This window comes from Dipodomys spectabilis, unplaced genomic scaffold, assembly GCF_019054845.1.
Source record: "Dipodomys spectabilis isolate Male_0828 unplaced genomic scaffold, ASM1905484v1 ptg000175l, whole genome shotgun sequence".
Taxonomy (NCBI): domain Eukaryota; kingdom Metazoa; phylum Chordata; class Mammalia; order Rodentia; family Heteromyidae; genus Dipodomys; species Dipodomys spectabilis.
In genome coordinates, this window is record NW_024870852.1 from 5,604,353 (window position 1) to 5,631,351 (window position 26,999).

The 26,999-nt window shown below is 39.6% G+C and overlaps 1 protein-coding gene across 3 annotated transcripts in view; it reads right to left on the reverse strand.

Moving 5' to 3' along the window:
• Window positions 1-1,478: 1,478 nt before the first annotated feature.
• The window catches only part of Mcm8 (minichromosome maintenance 8 homologous recombination repair factor), a 38,850-nt gene continuing 13,329 nt past the window's right edge, over window positions 1,479-26,999 (reverse strand). For all 3 annotated transcript variants that reach the window (XM_042694414.1, XM_042694415.1, XM_042694416.1), the window contains 11 exons: window positions 21,075-21,226; window positions 20,648-20,843; window positions 17,899-17,929; window positions 16,440-16,580; window positions 15,617-15,758; window positions 11,789-11,984; window positions 8,197-8,416; window positions 7,609-7,818; window positions 5,803-5,879; window positions 2,703-2,892; window positions 1,479-1,906 (listed from right to left, as the gene is read on the reverse strand). In XM_042694414.1, coding sequence (XP_042550348.1) covers window positions 1,814-1,906; window positions 2,703-2,892; window positions 5,803-5,879; window positions 7,609-7,818; window positions 8,197-8,416; window positions 11,789-11,984; window positions 15,617-15,758; window positions 16,440-16,580; window positions 17,899-17,929; window positions 20,648-20,843; window positions 21,075-21,226 — 1,648 coding nt within the window. In that variant the 3' untranslated portion in view covers window positions 1,479-1,813. The remainder of the gene's footprint in view (window positions 1,907-2,702; window positions 2,893-5,802; window positions 5,880-7,608; window positions 7,819-8,196; window positions 8,417-11,788; window positions 11,985-15,616; window positions 15,759-16,439; window positions 16,581-17,898; window positions 17,930-20,647; window positions 20,844-21,074; window positions 21,227-26,999) is intronic.

Below are 26,999 nucleotides of genomic sequence, written 5' to 3' on the forward strand. Positions count from 1 at the left end.
AACAGTAAACAGCTTACAATTTGCATAAACCTTAGTCTACCCCAGGTTCCCAAGCAGTTTAGGGTGAAATTAGCCCACACCCAGGATAGAAATCTGACTTCCCATTAAGCCAGGAATTATTGACCTCTCCAGGAAACTCCCAGTGTTATGAGAGTTCTGAGACCTTCCAAATTCCCAATCTCACAGTTTGGAATTTGGGCTCTCACAATTCTCAGATCTCAACCTCCTGAGTAGCTAGGATTACAGGCACGAGCCACCATTGCCTGGCTGACATATGCTTTTAACCCTCTAGACTTTGAAGACATTGTATTTACACTATCTACTTTATCCCCGATTTGATTTGATGTGGGTACAGGTTGAACCCATGGGCTCTAAGCTTTCCACATCAGCCCTTCTGTATTGGGAAAGGGTCTTGCAGATTTTTGTCCAGGCTTGCTCAGAACTCTGGATCCTCATGCTTCTGCCCTTGTGTAGCTGGGATTATACCACTGTACTTGGCTTTCATTTTAGTATCAGGTTTTTGCAGGGCGCCAGTAACTCAAACCTATAATCCTATTCAGAAATCTATAGAATGGAAGGTCAAAGCCAGTTGGAGCAGAAAAGTCCGTGAGACTCCATCTGCAAAATAACCAGCACAAATCAAGGCTGGAGGTATGGCTCAAGTGGCAGAGTGCCAACTAAGTAAGAGGAAGGTCCTGATCTTACAACCCTGGTACCCACACCCACGAAAAATAAGGTTTTAATTTTATATTGTGTTCTATGGCAATCACCCCACATTCATGTTTTTTGTCTTACGTTGGTTAAATATTCAGGATAAACCCACCCACTATCTTTTTATCTTGCCAGTTTTAAAAAATATTTTTTTCATTCATCTTCTAGTTTGCTAAAAGTAGTGTTTTAGATTTTCCAATAATGGCTCACATCTATTTGTCTCTGTGTATATGTATGTGTAGTTTGGCTGGCAACCCAGTTCCATTTGAATCCTTTCACAAAATATAGAAAATTCTGTGTTTGCTGGTCCTGCTTCCCTCAAGAGCCAGGAAAACTCCTTAACATCTTATGAACAAGGCACGTAACTTAGGCTTGACTTTTCTTCACATCATTTCAAAATGAGAGTTCTCTTAAATTCAGCAATTTAATTAAGGAAGCCCCAAGAAGAGTCTGTTTGTTGCTATTCTGGTGGGGGGTGGGGCATTCTGGCCTAGCAATGGTGGGCCAGGAGAAGTTGGTACCTGTGTGGCAGGAAAGTATCTGTAACTCTTTTCAGGCCAGATTTAAGTTCTCAGACTTCTTGCAAGTCTAAACTAACCACATTTCTTTAAAAAAAAAATCCTTTTCTTGCTTGAGTCTCTGTTGCTTCTAATCAAGAGTCTACAGATTGTAGGCCACATCAGACTCACTGTACATAACTATTAAACCATTATTTTAAAAAGCAAGTGTCATTTTATTCTTGATAGGAAGTTTTTAGGAAACCAAACTTTAGTGTTGAAAAATGAAGTTTTATTGGAACATACACTCATTTGTTTACGTATTACCAGAATGCTTACCCTGATAAGACATTTCATGTGTGAAACTATAAAATATAACTATAAATAAAGTAAAATAAGGAAAGCTCTTTTCAGCCTTTTGGAGGAGATATATAACATTAACATATAACTTTATCCCTTCTTAACTTAGTAGAGCATATCTTAACAGTTCCTTCCTATTACAATACTTTTGGGACATCATTTTCTGGAGAACTTTGGGGATTTTTGTTTTGTTTTTGCATATCTTCATTATTAATACTCTATGGGGCCTGACTTGGAAAGTCCTTTCACATAGTTTGAAGCTGGTAAACCTTTGCGCCCTTTTTCAAGAGGTAACCCTGGTCATTTAATGATCCAATAAAATTTTCAAAATCAGCAACCTAGAAGAAAACATCAAGAGTTATTAGCTCATTAGGAAATATGCCAAATTACTGGCTTTTGAAATTAGGCTCTCAGACAATGAACAACTGTCAGGTTTCCTGGAAAATGAAATCATTTGTACTTTCTTACAGTACCCCAGTAGGCAAAGCATATATATAAATGTACACACACAGACACACACACACACACACACACACACACACATTATATGCCTTAAACAAAATATAAGCTATCTTTTTTTTTTCTGGTTGGTTGCGGGGCTTGAACTCAGGGCCTGAGTACTGTCCTTGAGTTCTTCTGCTCAAGGCTAGTGCTCTACCACTTTGAGCTACAGCACCACTTTCAGTTTTCAGGTGGTTAACTGAAGGTAGAGTCTCATGAACTTTCCTGCTCCGGCTGGCTTTGAATTCCTGTCCTCAGAATTCAGCCTCCTTAGTATCTAGGATTACAAGCGTGAGCTACTGGTGCCCAACTAGGCTATCTTTTGAAATTCTGTGGGCAATTTTACATATAAACGTACTTGCTTAAAATGCAATTACACTGATTTTTGCTAGAATTTCATAGAAAGGGAAGTAGAATCATGCCTACTTAACAGAGGTAAAAACTGAAGTCAAACACATGGCTATAACTTGCCTACAGGGATTGTTCAGTTATTGTGGGTCTCACCACAATAACTTCCCTCTATCAAGAGACTAACAACCTTGACAAGAGGTAGATTTGAATATTAAATAAGTAGAAAATGGCTACTTTCTACTATACATTAATTATTTCTAAAACATATTTAGTTTATCCTACCTGAATATTTAGCTCTCTGGCAATCTGGCGAAGTTGTTGGAATTGAAATAAATTATTGTAAGTTCTTTCAGCAATATTATTGAGAGCAGAAATAAATCTTTTTGCTGTGGACCTGTTACTCATTCCGGAGCCATGCTGAGACCGCTCAAAATCTAGGTTTCCAAATTCATCAGAGTAAGTTCCTAGCATGCTGAGAAAGGGGAGGAAAAAGTTATCCAATGTGGTACACCATCACACTGGGCTGGAGAGCACTTTCTCTCTTGAAGTCACACAAAATTCAGTTTTTGTTGGCACTAAGGCAGGAAAACAAAATGAGTAGCTACTAAACAGGGTAGGAAGAAACTTTCAACTACATACTTCTTGAATTTTGAAGCCTATGAACGTATGAACCAATTCAAAAACCTTTTTTTACATATATTCATACCTATAATATTCATACCTATAATTCCAGAAGTGGATATGGGAGGTAAAAACAGGAGGGCAAGCTTTGGCAAAAGTCAACAAGACCCTACCTTAAAAAACAAGTATGTTTGGTGGTGCACATCATTGCGCCAGGTATGTGGGAAGAATAGGTACAAGGATCTCAGTCTGAGGCCGGCAAGAGAGCCTACTTGAAAAATAGTAAGAGCAAAAGGGGCTGGAGTTGGCCTGGGAATGTGGCTTAGTGGTAGAGTGTTTGCCTAGTATGCATGAAGCCCTGGGTTTGATTCCTCAGAACCACATACACAGAAAAAGCTGGAAGTGGTGCTGTGGTTCAAGTTGTAGAGTGCTAGCCTTGAGCAAAAGAAGCTCAGGGACAGGGGCCAGGCTCTGGTTTCAGCCCTAGGACTAGCAAAAAAAAAAAAAGGGGGGGCGGGGCTGGAGGCACAGCTGAAGTAGTAGAGTGCTTTCCAGCATGAGGTTCTGAGTTCAAAATCCCAGTACTAGACTGGGAATGTGACTGAAGTGATAGAGTGGACTGCCTGCCTAGCATATCCTAAGTTAAAAGTTTAAAGGTGCCAAGTTTAAAAAAAAAAGCCAGGCACTGATGGGTCACACCAGTAATTCTAACTACGCAGGAAGCTGAGAATCAAAGTTCAAAGCCAGCCCAGGCAGAAAAGTGTATGAGATTACCAATAAACCAGCACCAGCTGCACTAGAGATATGGCTCAAGTAGAAGACTACTAGGTCCTTAGCAAAAAAACCAAGCAAGAATGTGAAGCTCAAACAAAACAAAGTACTACCAAAGGGGGAAAACTGTTTATACCTTGGTGCAGAAAAAAAACACATTAAGCTGGTACTAATAGTTTATGCCTGTAATCTTAGCTATTCAAGGGGCTGGGATCCAGAGGATCACGGTCTGAAGCTAGTCTCTTCAAGAATTCATCTCTAAAATAACTAGCAAAATCAAATATACAAAAACACTAGTTTTTATTTTTATTGATTAAAAATATTTTTCATGACACCAATGGCTCACACCTATAATCTTACCCACTTCAGAGTCTAAAATCCTTAAGATTGACGTTCAAAGCCAACCTGGGTAAGTTGGCCCAGGATCTCCAATACTGCCCAGTAAAAAGTCAGGCTGGAGATTTGGCTTATGTGATAGAGTGCCACCTAAACAAGCAAACAGAGCAAGTACAAGGCTTTGAGTTCAAAACTCTGGTGGTAGAGGCGAGGAGCTGGTGGCTCACGCCTATAATCCTAGCTACTCAGGATTATACTTCGAAGCTAGACTTGGCAAGAAAGTCAGTGAGACTCTTTTTTTGTTGTTGTTAGTCATGGGGCTTGAACTCTGGCCCTGGGCACTGTCCCTCAGCTCTTCAGTTCAAGGGCCACAGCAGCACTTCTTGTTTTCTGGTGTTTATTGGAGATGATAGTCTCACAGAGGTTCCCACCTGGGCTGGCTTTGAACTGCCATCCTCAGATCTCAGCCTCCTGAGTAGCTAAGATTACAGGTAAGAGCCACTGGCGCCCGGTGTCAGTGAAACTCTTATCTCCAATGAACTACCAGGAAAAAAAAAAAAAAAAAAGCCAGAAATGAAGATGTGGCTCAAGTGGCAGATTGCTAGCCTTGAGTGAAAAATCTCATGGAAAATCTCTCTATGCTCAATGCTAGTACTCCACCACTTGAACCACAGCACCACTTATGGCTTTTTCTGAATTTTTTTGGAAATAAAAGTCTCAACAGACTTTCCTGCCTGGGCTGGCTCTGAACCACAATCCTCAGATCTCAGCCTCTGGAGTAGCTAGGATGAGAGGCATGAGCCAACATGTGTCCAGTAATAGGATACTAATTAAACCAACTATGGTGTTTAAAGACAACAGAACACTATGTAAAGCTTTAAGTGGAGGTGGGTGGATTTCTGCGTCCTCATAAGGAACTATCTCTGGATATATGAGAAATTTGAAAATAGCACAGAATAGTGTAAATAGCATTCTATTTATGGGAAAGTAACTAGTATCTGGATGCAGAGAGAGGGTGGTGGTACACAAGATATGAGCAAGTTTTCTCAAAAGATGTAGTTTTTAACTGATTTTAGAACTATTTGAACTACCCATTCAAAAATAATTCTTAATGTAAAGACTGAGACAGCTAGAAATATTTGATATGAAGAAAGTATAGTTTTCTCAGATAAAAAAAAATAAATGATCTGATGAGCTAAATCAAAGTAGATTTGGCTGGTCTAGTTAAAATATGATTTGAGATGGGAAACTGCTACTTCATTAAAAACAGCATTTAAGAGCTAGAAGTAGGGTTGTACCTATTATCAAAATTCTGAGGCAGGGAGAGAATCTGAGGTCAACCTGGGCTACATAGCAAGACTGTTTAAAAAAAAAAGCAGGCTGGCTGCTTGTGACTTACACCTACAATCCTAGCTACTCAGGAGGCTGAGATCTGAGGATCATGGTTTAAAGCCAGCCCAGGCAGGAAAAGTCCATGAGACTCTTATCTCTAATCACAGAAGATGCAGGAAGTGGTGCTATAGTTCTAATGGTAAGGAGTGCTTAGGCTTGAGCAAAAGGAGCTCAGGAACAGCACCCAAGGCCCAGAGTTCTAGCCTCAGAACCAGCAAAAAAAAAAAAAAAGTAATTCCATCATCTAAAACTCTAGTCTTACCTATATTTCATAATTTCAACTATATCCTCAGCATCTTCTTTGGTTGCTTCTTCTCTCAATTCTAACCTTGCTCGTGCCTTTGAAAGAAAACAATCATTTTAAGATAGCAAAAGAAAGTTTTTAAACCACATTTGAACAAGTATGTCTATGTCTAAGCGTTTTTACTGTATATAAAAGGTGACTTGAGGGGGGTTTGGAAGTTGGCTCAGTGGTAGAGAGTTTGCCTTGCATGCCTGAGGCCCTGGGTTCGATTCCTCAGCACCACATAAGCAAAAAGAAAAAAGCCGGAAGTGGCGCTGTTGCTCAAGTGGTAGGGCACTAGCCTTGAGCTGAAGAGCTGAGTGTCAGTGCTCAGGCCCAGAGTTCAGGCCCCACAACTGGACCAAAAAAAAAAAAAAGTGACTTGAGGGAGAAAAGCTAAAATATTGAGTCCAAATTTTAAAAAAAACAAAATTTGAATATAGCATTTAAAATATGGATAAAACTTAAAAAAATGGATAAAACTTACTTTTACCTACTAGCATTTTTTTCTGAAAGTATTCATTTCAGGAGATGTAATTATAAAAACATATTTTTCTTTTTTTCCCTTTGGTCATGAGGCTTGAACTCAGGGCCTGGGCACTGTCCCTCAGTTCTTTTTGCTCAAGGCTAGCACTCTATACCACTTTAAGCCACAGGCGCCACGTGTAGTTTTTGAGTGGTTAATTGGAGGTAAGAGTCTCACAGGGACTTTTCTGTTCCACCTGGCTTTGAACCACAATCCTCAGATCTAGCCTCCTGAGTAGCTAGGATTACAGGCATGAGCCATAGGGCTTGTTTTTTCATCTTTGCTTTTTATTTTCAGGAAATCATCCCTAGCCAGTTTTTTTTTGTTTTTTTTTTTTTTTTTTTTTTTTGTCGGTCGTGGGGCTTGAACTCTGGGCCTGGGCGCTGTCCCTCAGCTCTTCAGCTCAAGGCGAGCGCTCTACCACTTGAGCTACAGCGCCACTTCTGGTTTTCTGGTGGTTTATTGGAGATAGGAGTCTCACGGTCTCTCCTGCCCGGGCTGGCTTTGAACCGCGATCCTCAGATCTCAGCCTCCTGAGTAGCTAGGATTACAGGCGTGAGCCACCAGCGCCGGCCCTAGCCAGTTTTTTAAACAACAAAAAGAACTTAATCTGATTTTAGGGACAGAAAGCCTAAATGTCTGACAGCTAACTTTGAATGCCCAAGTTCTCTCAGCAGTTTATGATATGAAGAGAAAAAACAAGACACTGTCCTTACAGACATCATGTCACAGATTAGCTACTAAAGTATTTCAAATATTCCTTGTTTGTATAAGCTTGGAATCCCCAAATCCTAGTTACCCTAATCACCTTTCAGACAATTCCATGAATCCAAGTGTCATTAATAGAAAATAAAAGTTGGGCTGGGAAGTTGGCTCAGTGGTAGAGTGCTTGCCTTGCACGCATGAGGCCCTGGGTTTGATTCCTCAGCACCACATAAAGCAGAAAAAAGCTGGAAGTGGTGCTGTGGCTCAAGTGGTAGAGCGCTAACCTTGAGCTGAAGAGCTCAGGGACAGTGCCCAGGCCCAGAGTTCAGGCCCCACGACCAACAAAAAAGAAAAAAGAAAAGTTGCACATGAAGCCACTGGTCTTATACCTAGTAATCCATACTACAGGTCTGAACAAACTTTATAAAAACATTTATCCACCCACTTCTTATGTCTCTTAGTAGGAAGAAAACTTGAGTCAATTATGGATCCTACCTCATTCTTTAAACCAAAAAAAAAAAAAAAAAAAAAAAAGAATGTACAAATAAACAAACCTCAGTCAGGCGAATCAAAGATTCTAGTTGCCTGGTGGTGATTGGTGAGCTACTTAATCGCTGGCTCTGTTTCCGGAGTTCCAGGTAGAAATCTTGAAGAACTTGAGCAGCGTCTGTGGATAGCCTAGGGTAGACATACTGTCTAGCGTAGCCAATGTACTTTCTCAATAGCTGATGGGGAATTGGATCTATTATTTCTCCAGGAACTACCTAAAGCATGACAAAAGGCCTAAGATTAAGTGTCAAATTCTTCTTGCTAAAATAACTTTTCAAAAAGACTCTCCAAATAAATGAAACACTATAATTGTAGCTCTTATTTTGGTTGACTTATTAAGTTTATATATAAACTCTGGATTCACAATATAAAAGAAGTTTAGGTGCTATTCTACTTAGCATTACAATAAATAAGCCACATACTGGGCTTTTGTTTTTGTTTTTTTGAGTACAGGGGATTGAACCCAGGGTCCTTCCTTTTTGTAAAAACAAAACAAAAAAACCCCAAACATGCCACACTACCCCATACTCCCAGACTCCATCACATTGAACTCTGACATTCAAACAGAACCAGATAAGAGAAAACATGTATACCTTTAGTCTTTCTGACAGTGGTTTTTCAGAAACCACTTCAAGTACAGAAGTATTTGAATCTTGAGTATTCATACGAGCTACAGTGGCACTGCTCACAGTTCTTAGCTTGCCAGCTCTTATTGCAATCACATGTTCAGAGAGTAAGTGATCATGTTGCTCATTTGGAGTATCTAACAGAATAAAGACCAAGTCGAATCTGGATAGTAGAGCACTTCCCATTCTAGGAAGCAAGCAAGAAAGAAGAATTGGGATTAATATAGCTAGCAAACTGTTTACTCACTTGCTCACTATTCAAATTTTATTCATACTTTGAGAAAAATCAAGCTTTCATAGATATAAGCTTTCACAGTGGTCCATGCTTGCAATCCCTGCATTGGGGACCTGGGGCAGGAAAACTACAAGATTGAGACTAGTCTAGGATATATAGAGGGGAGCCTGTCGCAAACAAAAACATCAAGTTTTGGGTTAAAAGTACTTAGTTTTTTGGGTCCGGTCATGCGGCCTGAACTCTGGGCCTGAGCTCTGTCCCTCAGCTCTTCAGCTCAAGGCTAGCGCTCTACCACTTGAGCCACAGTGACACTTCCAGCTTTTCTTTTCTGCTTATGTGATGCTGAGGAATTGAACCCAGGGCCTCATGCATGCAAGGCAAGCACTCTACCTCTGAGCCACCTTCCCAGCTCTACAGCCCTTATACCATGAAAACTACTGAAGTGGGCTGTGAAATGTGGCTTGGTGGTAGATTGCTCACCTAGCATGCATGAAACCCTGGGTTCGATTCCTCAGTACCACATAAACAGAAAAGGCTGGAGTGGCACTGTGGCTCAAATGGTAGAGTGCAAAAAACTCAAGGACAGAGTCCAGGCCCTGAGTTCAAGCCCCAGGACTGGCAAGGAAAAAAAAAGAAAAGAAAAGAAAGAAAACTACTGAAGTGTTATTGATCTTCTGTCACTGGCAATGCTATATATGTTATATCAGATGTGAGCTAATTGAGCAGTTTTACTTTTTCTTTTCCAGTCATGGGATTTTTGGGGGGGGGGGGGGGGGGAGGGTCGGTCATGGGGCTTGAACTCTGGGCTTGGGCGCTGTCCCTGAACTCTTCAGCTCAAGGCGAGCGCTCTACCGCTTAAGTCATGGCGCCACTTCTGGTTTTTAGTGGTTTATTGGAGATAAAAGTGTCACGGAGGTTCCTGCCTGGGCTGACTTTGAACCACGATCCTCAGATCTCAGCCTCCTGAGTAGCTAGGAATACAGGCGTGAGCCACCGGCACCCAGCTCCAGTCATAGGATTTGAACTCAGGCCTGCCCCTGAGCTTTTCTGCTCAAAACTAATACTCTACCATTTGAGCCACAGCTCCACTTCCAGTTTTCTAGTGCTTAATTGGAGGTAAGAATCTGTCCAGGCCAACTTTGAACCACAATCCCTAGATCTCAGCCTCCTGAGTAGCTAGGATTAAAGGTGTGATCCACCAGCCACTGGCTAATTAAGAAGTTCTATTTTTTTGGTCACACCACAACATTGAGTCTCTCAAAGCACCCATATCCCATTTAGAAGCAAAACCTTACCTTTTCTTCAAGGACATCTCTGTCCTTACTAGTCATTAGAATAAATCTGTTAAGTTCCATTTAGTCATATTCTCTGAACCCTCAATCCATATAATTCTTGGGATACAAAAAAAATGAAATGCACAGCGATTCAAGAATTTAACAAAGTAGGGCTGGGAAGGTGGCTCAGTGGTAGAGCGCTTGCCTTGCATGCCTGAGGCCCTGGATTCGATTCCTCAGCACCACACAAGCAAAAAGAAAAAAAAGCCGGAAGTGGTGCTGTGGCTCAAGTGGTAAGAGCGCTAGCCTTGGGCTGAAGAGCTGAGGGACAGTGCTCAGGCCCAGAGTTCAGGTCCCATGACCGGAACCCCCTCCAAAAAAAAAAAAAAGGATTTAACAAAGGAACCAAACAAAGCATGTCTATAATACCACTAAATTGCAGAATCTATGTTCCTTGTATTTTTATCCAGTAGGATCTTTCCAGTATGTACCCAAGGAAAACTACCCAAGATGTTTTTGATTTTGGTAGTAGAGAAATGTCTCCAAGTGTCTTATGATGAATCAATGACTTTCCTATCATAAATGTACAAGCTGTTAAACATTAGGAAGCTAGTCAGTCCATGCGATTATATGCCTATAATCTCAATTACTGCAGAGGCTCAGGTAGGAGGACCACTTGAGCCTATGAGTTTGAGACTAGCATGAACAATATAAATATAGTAAAACTCCTGTCTGGGAAGAAAAACAAGGAAGGAAGTTTTCCGCCACTAGACTTAAGGTTCTAACTTTCATTCATTTGGCCATCATTTAATGCTGTTTTTGCCTTTCCCTGCATCCTGTCCAACCATACAAAAAAAAGTAGAAGAGAAAAAGTGCTCAATGCAAATATAGGCAGCAATTTTGGAAAAAAAGTGGAATCACTATGTAAGTATTCAACACAATCTTCTTACTTAATAACGTATACAAACATATTCGCTTATTACTACATACAAAGCCACATCCATTCTTCAAACTGCCATTTTTCTTTTTATTTTTTTGGGTCTGGTCATGGGGCCTGAACTTTGGGCCTGGGCTCTGTCCCTCAGCTCTTCAGCTCAAGGCTAGTGCTCTACCACTTGAGCCACAGCGCCACTTCTGGCTTTTTTCTTTTTTCTTATGTGGTTCTGAGGAATCAAACCCAGGGCCTCCAGCATGCAAGGCTCTACCACTGAGCCACCTTCCCAGCCCCAATGTTTTTCATTGAACAATATTATTCTAGTTTTGTTTTCTATTTAGGACAATGATAAAAAATGCTTTATATCTACCCTACGAACACATCTTTATTTCTCTAAGTAGGATTACTAAAAGTACAATGGCTAGAATAAATGGAAGACAGATTTAAAACACTGCAATAAATGTACCAACTTGTCCTTCAAAATGATCAATTATGATATTTCCACAATATTTGAGAAATCATTCTCCACTGCTTTGTTCAATGTTTAAATGTTTACCAAGGAAGATGCTCAATATCTATGTGCATATGATCATATAAAATAATAGTTATTGAAATGAACACCAAGAAATGGGAACAAGAGGTTTTGGGGTTTTTTCCCCTTTGTTGCTGTTTTGGTTTTCTGTACCTTTTGTCTTGTATGTAAGTTTATCTGTTTCGGGGAGGGAAAGAGAAGTGCACAGAAATTGTGAACAAATGCAGCAGTGTCACTGGACACTATGCTGAAAATGAACTCTAGAACTTGTGGATGGAGATGGGAGGGAAAAACTGGGAGAGAGCAAAGGATGGGTGACATTTTCAAAAAAAAAGTACTCATTACTTGACTTATGTAACTGTAACCTCTCTGTACATTAACTTTACAATAATACATAAATATATGTATATGTATAAATGTTCACCAATCTGTTAGATACCAATGGAACATCACTGTTTTAATTTGTAGTGTTTAAACATACTTATTTATTAGATACTTTGTAACTTCCATGACTTCAGTTATCTCTTTTTATATTGCTTCGTAGGCATTGAAGATCTTAAAAGTATAAATCTTTGAAGACTTACTTTAAATTCTCAGAAACGGTTTTGGCTTTATTGTAGTGTCCCCCAACTGGATTTGCAGCTGCAATAATGGAAGTTCTTGCAGGGAGACTGCAAACCACACCTGCCTTAGCAAGACTAATACTTTGCTGTTCCATGGCTTCTAACAAGGCTTGATGCTGGTTCCCCATCTTATCAAATTCATCTATTCCACAAATGCCTACAATAAGAAATAGATTAAAAAATATTTTTCTTTGGCCAAGTTCTGAATTTTATAAGGTAGAAACTATCTCACAATAAAGAAGAATTTACATTTGCTTTCAGGAGTTAAAACAAGCAAATACCATACAAGAGAGAATTATTGTTTATCTTCCAGAAATTTTCACACTGTTATTTAATGAGGTGGTGTTCAATATTTATTCACTTACCACTTTTACAGGTAAGGCACTATTTGGTATGGGCTCCAAAAATGAAGATATTAAGAGTCACCTTCAAAATGTATTAATTCAAGCAGGCAAGATAAGAAAGGTACATGTAAAGTCAGGTGCCAATGGCTCACACCTATAATCCTAGCTGCTCAAGTGGCTGTAATCTGGGCCTGAGGTTTGAAGTCAGCCCAGGCAGGAAAGTCCTTGAGACTCCTATCTCCAATTAACCAGCAAAAAGCCAGAAACGGAGCTGTAGTTCAAGTGGTATACCACTAGCCTTGAGCAAAAAAATCTCAGGACAATGCCCAGGCCCTTAGTTCAAGCCTAAGACTAACCCCTTCCTCTCCACTGCCACCCCCGAAACAAAAAGCAAGAAAAAAGCTCCTTTTTTCCTTTTCCAAGCACAGTTCACAAGCAGAGGCTTATGATACTTTTTGGTACCCTAATAAGGACTTTGGAAGAGAAAGCTAGGTGATGGTTGGACTTCATGCTGCCTTTCTATGTTTTTATTTACCTTCTCTCTTCTGACAAAGTTCAACCCTCTATACTGGACAAGTCTGTGCTCATAACCACACCTTTAACTTAATCAGCACCAGCTGTGGATCTGTGCATAGATCCCGACAGTGAGGACCCTGAAGGCTTTACCTGGACATTTCCCTGTGCTACATCTTTCCACACCTCTCTAGAACTGATAGACCTAGTACAGCTCCTCATAGGTCAGTGCAGGGTATGAGCAAAATGAAGACATTTGTTTCTTTAGCTGACGCTTTCCAAAAGTAGGATGCAGTAAACATTTTCTCTCAAGAGGCAAAAGTAAAATCTTGGATCTGTTTGGTTCAGACTTGGGTTTGAACTCTAGACTTTGCTGTGGTCTACCACTTGAGCTATGTCCCCAGTCCTTTTGGGTTTTTGTTTTTTACAATCCTATAAAAAATATTTTTTAAAAAAGTTTCACTCTGTGTAATATACTGAAACAGATTAGGCTTGACCATGGACTTGAAGTTGTTTCATTGTGTGTGTATGTGTGTATTTTTGTTTCTTTCTTGTTTGTTGTTTTTTGTGGGACCTGGGGCTTGAATTCTTGGCCTAGGTACTATCCCTGAGCTTCCTTTGCTCAAGTCTAATGTTCTACCACTTGAGCCACAGCACCACTTCTGGCTTCTAAGTAGTTTATCAGAGGTAAGTCTCACAGACTTTCCTGCTCAAGCTGGCTTTGAACCATGATCCTCAGATCTCAGCCTCCTGAGTAGCTAGAATTATAGGTATGAGCCACTGGTGCCTGGCTTTTAAAGTACAATATTTCAACTTAAAACATATTAAACTTTTTTGCCTGTGTATAACATTCAACTATTGGGGGGGCTGAAGGAGACATTTCATTGACTGCTGAAGGAATATAGTTATAAAGAAAAGCCCTTTGGGGGCTGGGAAGTTGGCTCAGTGGTAGAGCGCTTGCCTTGCATACCTGAGGCCCTGGGTTCGATTCCTCAGCACCACATAAGCAAGAAGAAAAAAGCCAAAAGTGGTGCTGTGGCTCAAGTGGTAGAGCTTTTGAGCTGAAGAGCTAAGGGACAGTGCCCAGGCCCAGAGATCAGGCCCCACGACCGGACCCCCCCCCCAAAAAAAAAGAAAAGCCCTTTGCCTGGTGCTGGTAGTTCATGCCTGTAATCCTAGCTACTCAGGAGGCTGAGATCTGAGGATCGCGTTTCAAAGCCAGCCTGGGCAGGAAAGTCCGTGAAACCATTATCTCCAATAAACCACCAGAAAACCGGAAGTGGCTCTGTAGCTCAAGTGGTAGTAGAATGCTTAGCCTTGAGCTGAAGAGCTGAGGGACAGTGCTCAGGCCCAGAGTTCAAGCCCCACAACCGACAAAAAAAAGAAAAAGAAAAAAAAAGAAAAAAGAAAGAAAAGAAAAAAGAAAATCCCTTTATTTCTCCTGAAAGTTTAAGCAGGACCTTGTACATGTTTCTAGAAGCCAGTCTCTGCTGAGCTTCCCTTTATATTTTTCCCATGGTATATGTTGTCAAAATCTTTTCTTTTTAAACAACCATATGCTGTGCTACCATAATAGTGCTTATTAGCTTATCTACCTATACTTGGAAGAGTTGGCACTGCCATTAATATTTTGCATCCTAAATCTCATCTGTGAGGCTAAACCTACAACTTCAAATTAATACAAAGTCTGACAGCTTAACAATGTTATCCCTTTTATTTGTATATTTCCTACACCTCTTAACAAAAATACTTTTTTACTCTGATGAGCTATAAAAACACGTAAGTTATTTGTCGAACTTATTCATTCAGATATTATTGAGTGCCTACTATTTACCAGTACTATGACCTAGGCATGCAGGATATAGCACTGAAAAGACAATCATCCCTGCTTTGTAAACTTACATTATACTTGGCTGAGGGGAGGCAGAAAATTACAAAAGCAAATCATGTGAAAATGATAATTACTATGGAAAGAAAAAGTAGAATAATGTAACAAGAAAACGGTGTATAGGTCAGAGACAGGGAGAAGGAACACTGGAACAAAACCATAATGGAGGAAAGAGAAACAGCCTCATGGACATGTCTGGGAAAAGAATCCTCCAGGCAAAGCGAATAACAAGTACAAAGCCCTGTGCAGAAATGTGATGTGCTTGTGCTGATGGTGTGCAGAGGTCCATCAAGAAGGCCAGTAGGACAGGGAAGAGGAAAGGAGGGAAGTGGTCTAACATAGTTTCTTATAAACTACCATTCAAACTCTGAAAACTACTGATAAAACAAGTTTAAATACAGCAAACCCATTAATTCTAACTTATTAATTCTAAATTCTATTATTCTAAATTCTTGTCATGTCCTTCAAGCTCAAAGGACAATACATACCATATCCTTTTCAGTTTCAAGGTAATGAACTATTTTGGGCTAAGTAAAAGTTCTGTGTCCAACAAGCACTACTGTGTGTATCTATGTCCCACTGCACCTCTGGAAAGGAGGTATATACTATGTATATGAGAACAAGCAGTCAATGAGATACCCAAGTCCTATCCTACATAGTACTTACTAGAAAGCATCAAAATGTTTTTGAAGACACAAATGTAAGGGTATGAAAAGAGATTACTTAATTTTTACAAATTGTATCTGCTATAAAATCCCAATAATGAATGACATTAAGTATCAGTTTCAACTGTGCAGTATAAATAAAATTGATAATCCTGTATTTCTAATGATCAATTGGACAACCACTGTCAATCCATTAAGACCGTGCTATCCCAAATGCTTCTTGAAACAAATTTAAAGAAATTAATTTTTTTTAAAGTTAATTCAGGTATGGTGGTGCAAGTCTGGGAGGCTGAAGCAGGAAGATGAAGAGTTTAAGGCTAGCCTCAACTACACTGAGAAACTTTTGTCTCCAAAGAAATTATTCCCTTGGGTAACTCACCTTGATCACCAAGCACCAGAGCACCAGCTTCCAAAGCAAAATCACCAGAGGAGCTGTCTTTTGAAAGAGTTACAGTCAAACCAGAGATGGTTGTGGTATTACCACAGACATACACACCACGAGGAGCAATGTTGCATGCTGCCTATAGAACAAAAGATTTGAAAGAAACACTGAGTATCAGGGAAATCATAGCGAGAGATAACCACACAAAAAGGTTAGTGGTAGTCTTTTAAGAACTTCCATGTATGATCCTCACCACTAAAGAAGAAGGAATTATTATATCCCCACTTACTGATAGAGCAACCAAGATCTACAAACAGTGAGAAACTACAGTCATGAAGGCAAGAAGCACAGACAGTTTAACTCTGGGGTCTGTAGTGATGCGAATATTCAACAAATTACCACTAAAGGTTCATTTTCAAGTGTAAATAGCAAATTGTAAGTATTAGATTTGTGGGGTGTGGCTTTTTTTAAAGAGATTTTTTATTTGTTTTTGTTGTAGTTGTTTTAGCTAGTCCTAGAGCTCTTGCTTGGCTTTTCTGCTCAAGGCTGGTGCTCTACCACTTGAGCCATACCACTACTTCCTGTATTGGGGGTGGTAGGAAGGTTTGAACTCAGGGCCTCACACTCTCAGCTTTCTTGCTCATAGCTCAATTTGAAAGCAGGGTCATAGAAACAGTGAACATTACTGAGAAATGCTAAATTCACCGATATCACCAAACTAGATCCTCTGGAACACAGCATACTTTGAGAGAATATGCTTGCCAAATATTCATACATTGAATAAGTAAGAAGCCAAAATACTAAATGATTTATTTTCTACCTGTAGCATCTGACTCTTTCCCAAGCCTGGATCTCCAACAACCAGAACATGTGGGTCTCCTCGAATTGGAATTCTGTTTTTGTCATCTGCATATTTCTGGCTACCTCCAAAGAGTGCTAATGCCAAACCTGCTTTAACAAGCTCAAGAGTGAAGAGAAAAAAAAATTAATTAAAATGACTAGCAAAAGAAGTAATCTTTCTCCTATATTTACAGCACTATCACTATTACTGATTTGTTTGGAGTTGTTATTGTTGGTTTTGTTTTGTAGTGTATGGTGCTGAAGATTAAACCTAGGACCTGGAGCATGACAATAAAGTAGTCAAATGCTATACTACTAAATCAAATTTCCAGATAGATTTTTTTTAAAGCATGGGTTGGGAACCAGTAGCTCACATCTATAATCTTAGCTACTCAAAAGGAGGAGATCTGAGGACCAGAGTTCAAAGCCAGCCTGGTCAGGAAAGTCTGTAAGACTCTTAACTCCAAACTGGAAGCATAACTGCAACCCCTCTGTATATCACTCACACAATAAAATTTAAAAAATAAAAACCTAGAAGCAAAGCCAGGCATGGTGGTACACACCTGTACTCACAACACTTAGGAGACAAGGTTAAGAAGATCAAGGATTCAAAGTCAGCTTGGACTACAAAATACGACCCTCTCAAAAAAAGTCTAGAAACATAAATTTCTATATATAATTAAAAAGCAAAAACTTGAAAGCATATTAAAAAAAATAAAAGAAGTATCTTAGAAATTACTAAGTATAGGTCCTTTTTTGTAAGGCTTCATCCCATTCCATTAAGATGAGAAAAAGTTGTTGGCTCATGCTTTAACTTACAATGTTCAACAGTCAACTCTGAGGAAAGCCCATTCCTATCCTAAACTGTCAGAAGATTTTTCTTGTGGGGGGGCAGAGGGAGGATGGGAAGGGATGGGAAGGGGAAACAAAGAAGGAGGCTACAATGCTTGATAAAAAAATGTACTCATTATCTTGCCCATGTAATTGTAACCCCTCTGTACAGTATTTTCACAATAAAAAAAAAAAAAGATTTTTCTTACAAGAGACAGGCCATCGGTCTTCACATCATCAAGTTATTTTGAATAAAGACTCACAGAAATGTAAATGGTAACAGACACTAGCAATTTTAAAGCACTAATTTTGTGAATTTTATATATATATATATATATATATATATATATATATTTTTTTTTTTTTTTTTTTTGGTCCGGTCATGGGGCCTGAACTCTGGGCCTGGGCGCTATCCCTCAGCTCTTCAGCTCAAGGCTAGCACTCTACCACTTGAGACACAGCACCACTTCTGGCTTTTTTCTTTTTGCTTATGTGGTGCTGAGGAATCGAACCCAGGGCCTCAGGCATGCAAGGCAAGCGCTCTACCACTGAGCCACCTTCCCAGCCCCTTTTATATATATTTTTGAAGGAAGAAGTAAAATACTTACTTCATGACCAAAAATGACAGGGCAAAGGGAGCTGCAAAAAAGAATACAATTTATAAACTGTATTTTACATTTCACAGATTCATTAGAAGATATAATTTGTTTAATATATTTTATTTGCTATAAAAATAGACCAAAAATTATATCCCCCCCCTCAAACACCAAGAAGTTGTATTTTCCACAAATTGGTTAATCTATAAAATAATGTTTTTAAAAATTGAAAGCTAGCGGGGGCAATAAAGTCTGTGAGACTCTAATCTCCAGTTAACCATCAGAAAATCATAAGTAGCACTGTGGCTCAAAGTGGTAGAGCACAAGCCTTGATTAAAAAGAGCTCAGGTACAGCACTAAGGCCCCTAGTTCAAGCCCCAGGACTGGCACACAAAAAAATGTACCTGTGTAAGAGAGATTATATATATGCAAAATATCTTCAAGTTAACAAAAATACAGTTGTTCTTCTGAGAGCCAGCCTTTAAATTACACTACAATCATGGACCATGATCTCCTAAGTATTATATTTCATATGAATAGGGATCTTTAGACCTGTGCAGTCATATCACTGAAAGGAGACTAAGCAGTGAACTCAGTACAAAACAAGTTAAAGCCGGGCGCCGGTGGCTCACACCTGTAATCCTAGCTACTCAGGAGGCTGAGATCTGAGGATCGTGGTTCAAAGCCAGCCCAGGCAGGAAAGTCCATGAGACTCTTATCTCCAATAAACCACTAGAAAACCGGAAGTGGTGCTGTGGCTCAAGTGGTAGAGCGCTTGCCTTGAGCTGAAGAGCTCAGGGACAGCGCCCAAGCCCAGAGTTCAAGCCCCACAACAACAACAACAAAAAGTTAAGATTGAATAAAATCCCTATGTTTTCTAGTTTAATTCTGAAAGGATCAGACAGTAAGAATACAAATATAAAAAGTATATTTACATTTATTCATTTTATAAACAAGGAAAGTAAAACAAAATGGAGGGGTTGGTAGAGATATAATCAGGAATTAAAATATGAGCCTTTATCCCTATTTAATATATGTAAACACAAAAACCAGAGTCCTGCCAGATGCCCTTGGCACTCACTGTTCAAGGTATTCTTGTCTTCCCACTCCTAGATCCTAAAAGGCATCTCTATCTGTCTACCAGAGGGTTTCCATGCCCATAAAAGCCTCATCAGTAGACAGATGGCCAGACCTGGATGTTGCAGTATTTCCTATCGTGGAGCAGCTTCAAGTGTGGGCCACTAGAAGAAACCCCAAGGCTAATTTTACACAATGTAGTGTTCCAGGGCCTTGGGAGGATTATGACCTGGCTGCTAGTGATAACCATTCATTAAGGTACCATAGGTGGACTAGCATCCCTTTGCTACATTAATTCCTCCTTTCCTCTACCAACATTTCTGGAACTATTTTCCAAACAAATAATGTTTAGCTAACTGCTTCCAAAGGAATTGGGTCAGGCTGTTTTTTGTTTTGTTTTGTTTTTGGTCGGTTGTGGGGCTTAAACTCTGGGCTTGGGCGCTGTCCCTGTGCTCTTTAGCTCAAGGCGAGCGCTCTACCACTTGAGCCACAGCGCCACTTCTGGTTTTCTAGTGGTTTATTGGAGATAAGAGTCTCATGGACTTTCTTCCCTGGGCTGGCTTTGAACCATGATCCTCAGATCTCAGCCTTCTGAGTAGCTAGGATTACAGGTGTGAGCCACCGGCACCCAGCTGGGTCAGGCTGTTTTATTAAAAACTTTTTTTGAAAAACAACAACAAAAACCCCACTGATCTAGTTTGACAATTTGCAAACTAATAAATTAAAGACCACAGAAAATTCTAATTTTGAAATTAAATTCACAAACATGGGTAGGGGAGAAAACTGGGAAAAAACCCTATATTTTGTATACTAAATTATCTTCTCTGAGTTTGACTAAATAAGTACTGAAAATGTTATATCTTATTCATAAAGAACAAATAAAAAATGTGTTCCCATCCCAAACCTGGCTGTTTCTAGGCTACCAGACAACTCATGTCCACACTGTACCCTACATTAGCACACTGTCTTAGCAAGAGTATGTTTCAGGGACTAGTTAGAGGGTTTAAGAGCCCCCCAAGAACTACTATTTCTTCAGGTGGTAAATTAGTATTCCAAAGGCAGAAAGAAAAAGCCAGAGCCCACAACCTATGTATTTTCTCCAAGATCCGCTTTCTCTGATACAAAATCTCAGTGATTTACTTCATAACTCTTAAGTCTGTATTATTCCCATTTCTTCAAAATTATCCAAAAAAATATTGGAAAAGCATCTAAGCGAATGCTGTGTTAATTTGAAGTATATTATAAAATTTCCTTAATCTTCAGAACAACTTCCTGAGATAGATTGAATAACAAATTTGTGTGGGATAGTATCTATTCTTATTTAAACTAAAAATCAAAACATTTTACTGTAAAGTATCAGAGCACAAACATCAATGGGTCATATATACATGCAACTCTGCCACCACAGCACAAAAGCAGCCAAATACATTAAGGACAGACTAGACATGGCTATGTTTCAGCAAATCTTTATGTGTGGACACTGAGACCTGAATTTCATATGTCATGAGATAGTCTCTGGATGTTTTGCAAACATTAAAAACAAAACTTATTCTTAGTACAAAGGCCATGTCAGAATGAGTAATAAGCTGGATTTGGTTATTTTGATTAGTCCTTGTTACTTGTAGCCAAGAGCACCATCAACATGAACATACGTAATATAACTTCAGGTAACCTCAATACCTACTTGACAATGAGTTTAAACAGGTTTTCTTCAGCTTGAATCTCTTGAATGGCGTAAAGGTCTTTAAGTGAGAATTCCATCAATGTTCCATGATTACAACCATCCTCAGAAGTCTTGGTTTTCTGCCCTTTGCTATTACTAACAGAATTTGCTTCGATGTACAAAAGGAACATGCACTTGTCATTCTTATTTCGAGAACCTGTGAATTCACAGTATTAAATGCAATCATTGGTATTTTCATTTTTGCCTATGATGACTCAACCAGAATGTTAAAGAAAGTCACAATGATATATAAATAAACCTTTATTTTAAGGAAAACATTCCATCTTACATAAGGAATAATGAATTCCCTAAATCATTCAAAAGTATCTTTATAGATAAAAAAAGATTAAGGCTGAGAGACAACTATGGGGAAGGAGTTATACTATACCTTCTTCAGCATTTGAGACTTTGACAATTCCAGTAACAGTCACGGTGTCTCCTGGGACACAACTATCCACAAGGTCATGAACAAGCTCACATTCTATTGTTCGTGGAATCCGTCCTGCTTCTCGCTGAGCATCAGACATAAGCTCTTGGACTCTAGGAAGTTTGAGATTGTTCAGTTAGAAATAGCTATTTTCAGTTGCTTCTTCAACATATTAACTACATTTTACAAGGTGCTGAACTAGAAAAAAGGCAGATTTGTTTTAATGAAGTTTAATAGCATTTCCAATTCAGCATGACATGTACATTTGCCTAGCCTCTTTCCAGGGACCACCAAAAAAAAAAAAATGAGAGTGAAAATGAAGAAAAGTTTGGGGCATGCAGATGTCATCAGGAATTTAAATGTTAATGACTTGTTTTGGTCAGTCATGAAGCTTGAAATCAGGACCAAGGAGCTTTCCCTGAGCTCTTTTGCTCAATGCAAAATCTCACAGACAGCTCAGTCCTTGGCTCACGCCTATAATCCTAGCTACTCAGGAAGCTGAGATCTGAGGATCAGCGTTCAAAGCCAGCCCAGGAAGAAAAGTTCCTGAGACTCTTATCTCCAATACACCACTAGAAAACCGGAAGTGGTGCTGTGGCTCAAGCCGTAGAGTGCTTGCCTTGAGCTGAAGAGCATAGGAATAGTGCCCAGGCCCCGAGTTCAAGCCCCACAACCGACAAAAAAAAAAAAAAAAAATCTCATGGGCTTTCCTGCTCAAACTGGCTTTGAACTGAGATCCTCAGATCTCAGCCTCTGAGTAGCTAGGATTACAGGCACCGGCTAGAACAGTTTTCTATGGCAATGGACCTATTCTCTCTAAGTGGAGAGCTGAGGTGTCCAGTAAGGCTTTTAGGACTCCAGAACAAGGTTTCTTCATTTTGGTATTCGAGAAGCTCAAACCAACTCAAAAACATACTTTTATTAGTCAGAATTCCTTCTTATTTAAAAGTGAAGCTTGACAACTCAATGGCAGTGATGGGAGGGAAGGGAATGAGTGGGAAAGAGGGAAATGTACATATCATCCAATGTGGAAGAAATAACTGTATTGTCAAAGTTCATAAAACTCATAAATGTTATAGACCATGACAGACAATTTTCCCCATGAAAGTTAGAATGTATTTGTGACTTTAACTAAGCATCACTATCCCACAATACTGTGAAATTTGGGAAATTATGCAACCACTTAATCACAATAAAGAATTTGAAAAAAAAAAAAGTGAGGCTTGATGAAGAAAACCTCCTACCTACAAGAGCAAAGGACACCTACCCTAACTACTTCAAACGACTTCTCATTTCTCACCAGGCTTTCAAGAATGAAATGCAATAATTCAGGAAGGAGAACACTTAAACTGTTTTGAGAAACGCTGCGATCATAAAATAAAAACAAGCTGCTTAAAGGAACTACAGGAAAAACGAGCATGAAATCAGAAAACTAAAAACATATAAAAGTCAAACATTTATAGAAGAGATACACAAAAAAGCCAGAGAAATTTAGAAAACAGAATAAAGAAAATGAAAGGGTGAGAGAATAGTTGGTCTGCCTTATTCATGGATTTATCACATGTGATTCTGATTAAGCATAGCCAGAAAATAAATAAAAATGAAAAGAAATTTCACAAACAATAATTTTACATTCTCATACATATTACACAGCACAGCTGATGTGGAGAAGCTCTAAGTCAGTTCCACGAATCATTCATTGTTTCATGTGATCTGCTGAGTGTTCCTATGTCCTGCATTTTGTGAAAATATGCTTTCCAAAAAGCAAATGATGGGGCTGGGAAGGTGGCTCAGTGGTAGAGCACTTGCCTTGCATGCATGAGGCCCTGGGTTCGATTCCTCAGCACCACATAAGCAAAAAATAAAAAAAGCCAGAAGTGGTGCTGTGGCTCAAGTGGTAGAGCACTAGCCTTGAGCTGAAGAGCTGAGGGACAGCGCCCAGGCCCAGAGTTCAGGCCCCATGACCGGACCCAAAAAGCAAATGATGCTTCAAATGCAAGGAAAATGTTAGTGTGCTTAAGTGACAAAGAGTGCGCTTCATCAGAAGGTAGCATGTTTTTTATCAGAAGTTAGACTGCTTTACAGGAAACATGAATCAAGCAACCATACAGTAGAATACTGAACTTCAGGCATCCTGACATTTTAAGTTGTTCCTTGAAGTCATGCAGGTACATGGTTTCAGATTCCAAGGGTCTATTATAATGCAAGGGATGCATCTGATATGTGACCCCAAAGAGAAAACAGCCAGACTTGAGTTGATAATAAGTGCAGGACAAGAGGATCTATCTGTGTTAAGGGGATACCAAACCATGACTAAATGCACTGTTTCAGAATACTACAGATAAAGAGAATACACAGAAGGGGAAAGTCCAATCCTTTCAAAGGAATGACCATCAACTCTCTCACCAACAGCAGAGAAAAGTAAACAAAACAAACTTGAGTAATGAGGTAAACCTTTACCCAGGCTAAAATACAAATAGACATTTCCAGATATCCCATAGACCCAGAAAATTTTTACCGCTCAAACACATTTTTTGAAAATTTACTTGAGAGTGCAAGGGAAAGGATGACATTGTTCAAAAACAAATGTACTCTTTACCTGGCTTATGTATCTGTAATCCCTCTGTACATTATCTTTATAATAACAATTTTTAAATTTTTTTTGTCGGTCATGGGGCTTGAACTCTGGGCCTGGGTGCTGTCCCTCAGCTCTTCAGCTCAAGGTGAGCATTCTACCACTTCAGCTACAGCACCACTTCCAGTTTTCTAGTGGTTTATTGGAGATAGGAGTCTCATGGTCTTTCCTGCCCCGGCTGGCTTTGAACCACGATCCCCAGATCTCAGCCTCCTGAGTAGCTAGGATTACAGGTGTGAGCCACCGGCGCCTGGCTATAATAACAATTTTTTAAAAGAGAAAATTTACATGAAAATTTCTCTAGAAAACCAAAATTGGAATCTTCAAAAATAGAAAATAAAGTTCAAGAAAACAGATGGCCTAATTCTAGCAGAGCCCTGAAGAAATCCCAGGATGGAGAAGGGCTGTAGGTATAGAGAAAAAGTGACCTAGATTCAAGTAGAGTTCAGAAAGATACCTTTGTAGTCTCTCCCTTCCTCCTACAAAAGCTGAATTCCATGTATTAAAAGATATATTTGAAAGCGTCTTATGATTTGAGTATATCCCAAGGGGTATTAGTTGGGAGCCTGGTCCCAGAGACAGGACCTACCTCCTGCTCTAGCTTCCAGTTTTGCCATGTGATCTCCTCTCTGCATACCTTCTACTGTTGTGGCACCATTGGCCACAAAGTTGGTGCAGCCACGGGGGCTCTTGCCAGAATATGTGCTATGCTATTTTGGAATTTCAGTCTTCAAAACTGTGAGCCAATCACACCTGTAATCCTAGCTGCTTAGAAGGCTGAGATCTGAGGATCACAGTTCAAAGCCAGCCTGGGCAGGAAAGTCTGAATTTCTTCCCTTATCTCCATTTAACCACCAAAAAGCCAAAAGTGGAGCTATGGCTCAAGTGATAGAGCCCTAGTCCTGAGCAAAAAGAGCTCAGGGATAACACTCAGGCCCTGAGTTCAGGATTGGCACCAAAAAAAGAGGAAAAACATTAAAAAAAAAAAAGTCTTTCCTTTGTAAGTACTCAGTCTCAAGTATTTCATTGTAGTTTTAAAAAATGAGCTTAACCAAACTCACAAAGACAATGTTCACGGTCGTAGATGGAAGGCACACTCAGTAGTAATAAGAATGATGAGGCGGTGGCGGCGGTGACAGAAAGTAAGGGGGGCTCTATCTGAGAGGCAGCAGGGGGGGAGAAGGAGGGGCTGAGAGGAAATGAATGACTGATACCCAATGTGGCTTCTTGAGAACAGCGACTAAAACCAACCAAGATCTGTGAAAGGGGAGGGGTGAGCGAAGAGTCACCATCGGTGTCACGGCGTCACTTCGATCCATCCCCAGTATGCGCATATGTGGAAATGCCTCAAAAACACCCCTTTGGACCATTAACGAACACTAATAAAATTGATTTTTAAAATTAAAAAAAATAAATAAATAAAAAATGAGCTTAATACAAATGGGAAAAACATGATAGAAATAGTGAAGGTATATATTAGAAGGTGTATCATCATTTAGAAACCTTAGGAAAAATAAAGTGCTAAACAGTGCTCTAGTCCAAACATGAAGCACACTGAAATATATAGATAATGGTGTACAGCCAATGGAGTGTAAGATCATTTGACTTTGATGCTCAAATCATTTTCATTTAAGTCATAAAGAAACAACAAAAACAGCCAGACACTGGTCAATGTAGGAGAGGACCAGGAAACAGAACCTTCCCATCTCAAGCACTCCACAGAATAGATTTTTGTGATCCTGGTTTCAGGCACTAATCAACAAGCCAAGCAAGCAAGCATCAACCAAGGAGATTCCTTAAAGTCTCAGCTGGACACAAGATTCAGAATTAGGGTGACTAGGTTCTCTAGTTTTCTTGAGACCATACCGGTTCATATCTTTTACCCTACTATTAGTCTACTTTAGCACTGGCTCTGTTCATCCCCAAAGGATAAATAATTGTGAGAATAAATAGTTGCATGGAGGGATATGAAGACAGAGAAGACATAAGCCATCAGGTGGCACCAAATGCAGGAGCACCCTGGGGTTCTAGGCTGAGTCATCTGGCAATATCATTTAATACCAGTCCAATATCCTATCTATTGTGGGAATCTGGAGTAGATAATGGAAGTATTTTTTGGTGGTTGTTGTTTAGTTGTGGGGCTTGAACTCAGGGTCTGGGTGCTGTCCCTGAGCTTTTCTTTCTTTCTTTTTTTTTTTTAAATGTAGAGAAGTATTTAATATTCATTAATTAATGGATTACTTAGGTTTTTTTTTGGGGGGGGGGAGGGTCCGGTTGTGGGGCCTGAACTCTTCAGCTCAAGGCTAGTGCTCTACCACTTGAGCCACAGCGCCACTTCCGGGTTTTTTCTTTTTGCTATGTGGTGCTGAGGAATCGAACCCAGGGCCTCATGCATGCAAGGAAAGCCCTCTACCACTGAGCCACCTTCCCAGCCCCCCTGAGCTTTACTGCTCAAGGCTAGTGCTCTATCATTTTGAGCCACAGTTCCTCTTCCAGTTTCCTGGTTGTTAATTGTTGCTGTTTTTGTTTTCTTTACCTTTTTTCCAGTTTGTTAGTTTATCTGTCTTTGAGAGAATAAGTGGAAGCACAGAAATGGAGGGACTAAGGTAAACAAATGCAGCAGTGATACTCACTAGACACTTAGTTGAAAATGAAATATACATCTTGTAGGTGGGGACAGGAGGGAAAAACTGGAAGAGGGCGAGGGTAGGGGTGACATTGTTCAAAAAGAAATGTATTCATTATCTGACTTATGTAACTGTAACCCCTCTGTACACTGCCTTTACAATAAATATAAATAAATATATATATATACACAAGTTTATACACATAAAAAGAAAAAGAAACAACAAAAACAGCCACGTATCAGTGGCTCACACCTATAATCCCAGCTATTCAGGAGGCTGAGATCTGAGGATCATGGTTTGAAGCCAGCCTGGGTAGAAAATCCTCATGAGACTCTTTTCTCCAATTAACCACTCAAAAACTGAAAGTAGATCTATAGTTCAACATGGTGGAGTGCTAGCCTGGAGCAAAAGAGCTCAGGGACAGTGCCCAGGCCCTGAGTTCAAGCCCTACAACTGACTAAAAAAAAAGGAAAGAAAAAGAAACAACAAAACCAAACCACCTAGTGATATAAATTATGTCTCCTTTTCTTGACAGTTATTTCCTTTTACTTAGTTCTTTGTCAAACAACATTTACATTATTATAAAATTGTAAATACCATTTGTGATTTTTGCTAGACATAACC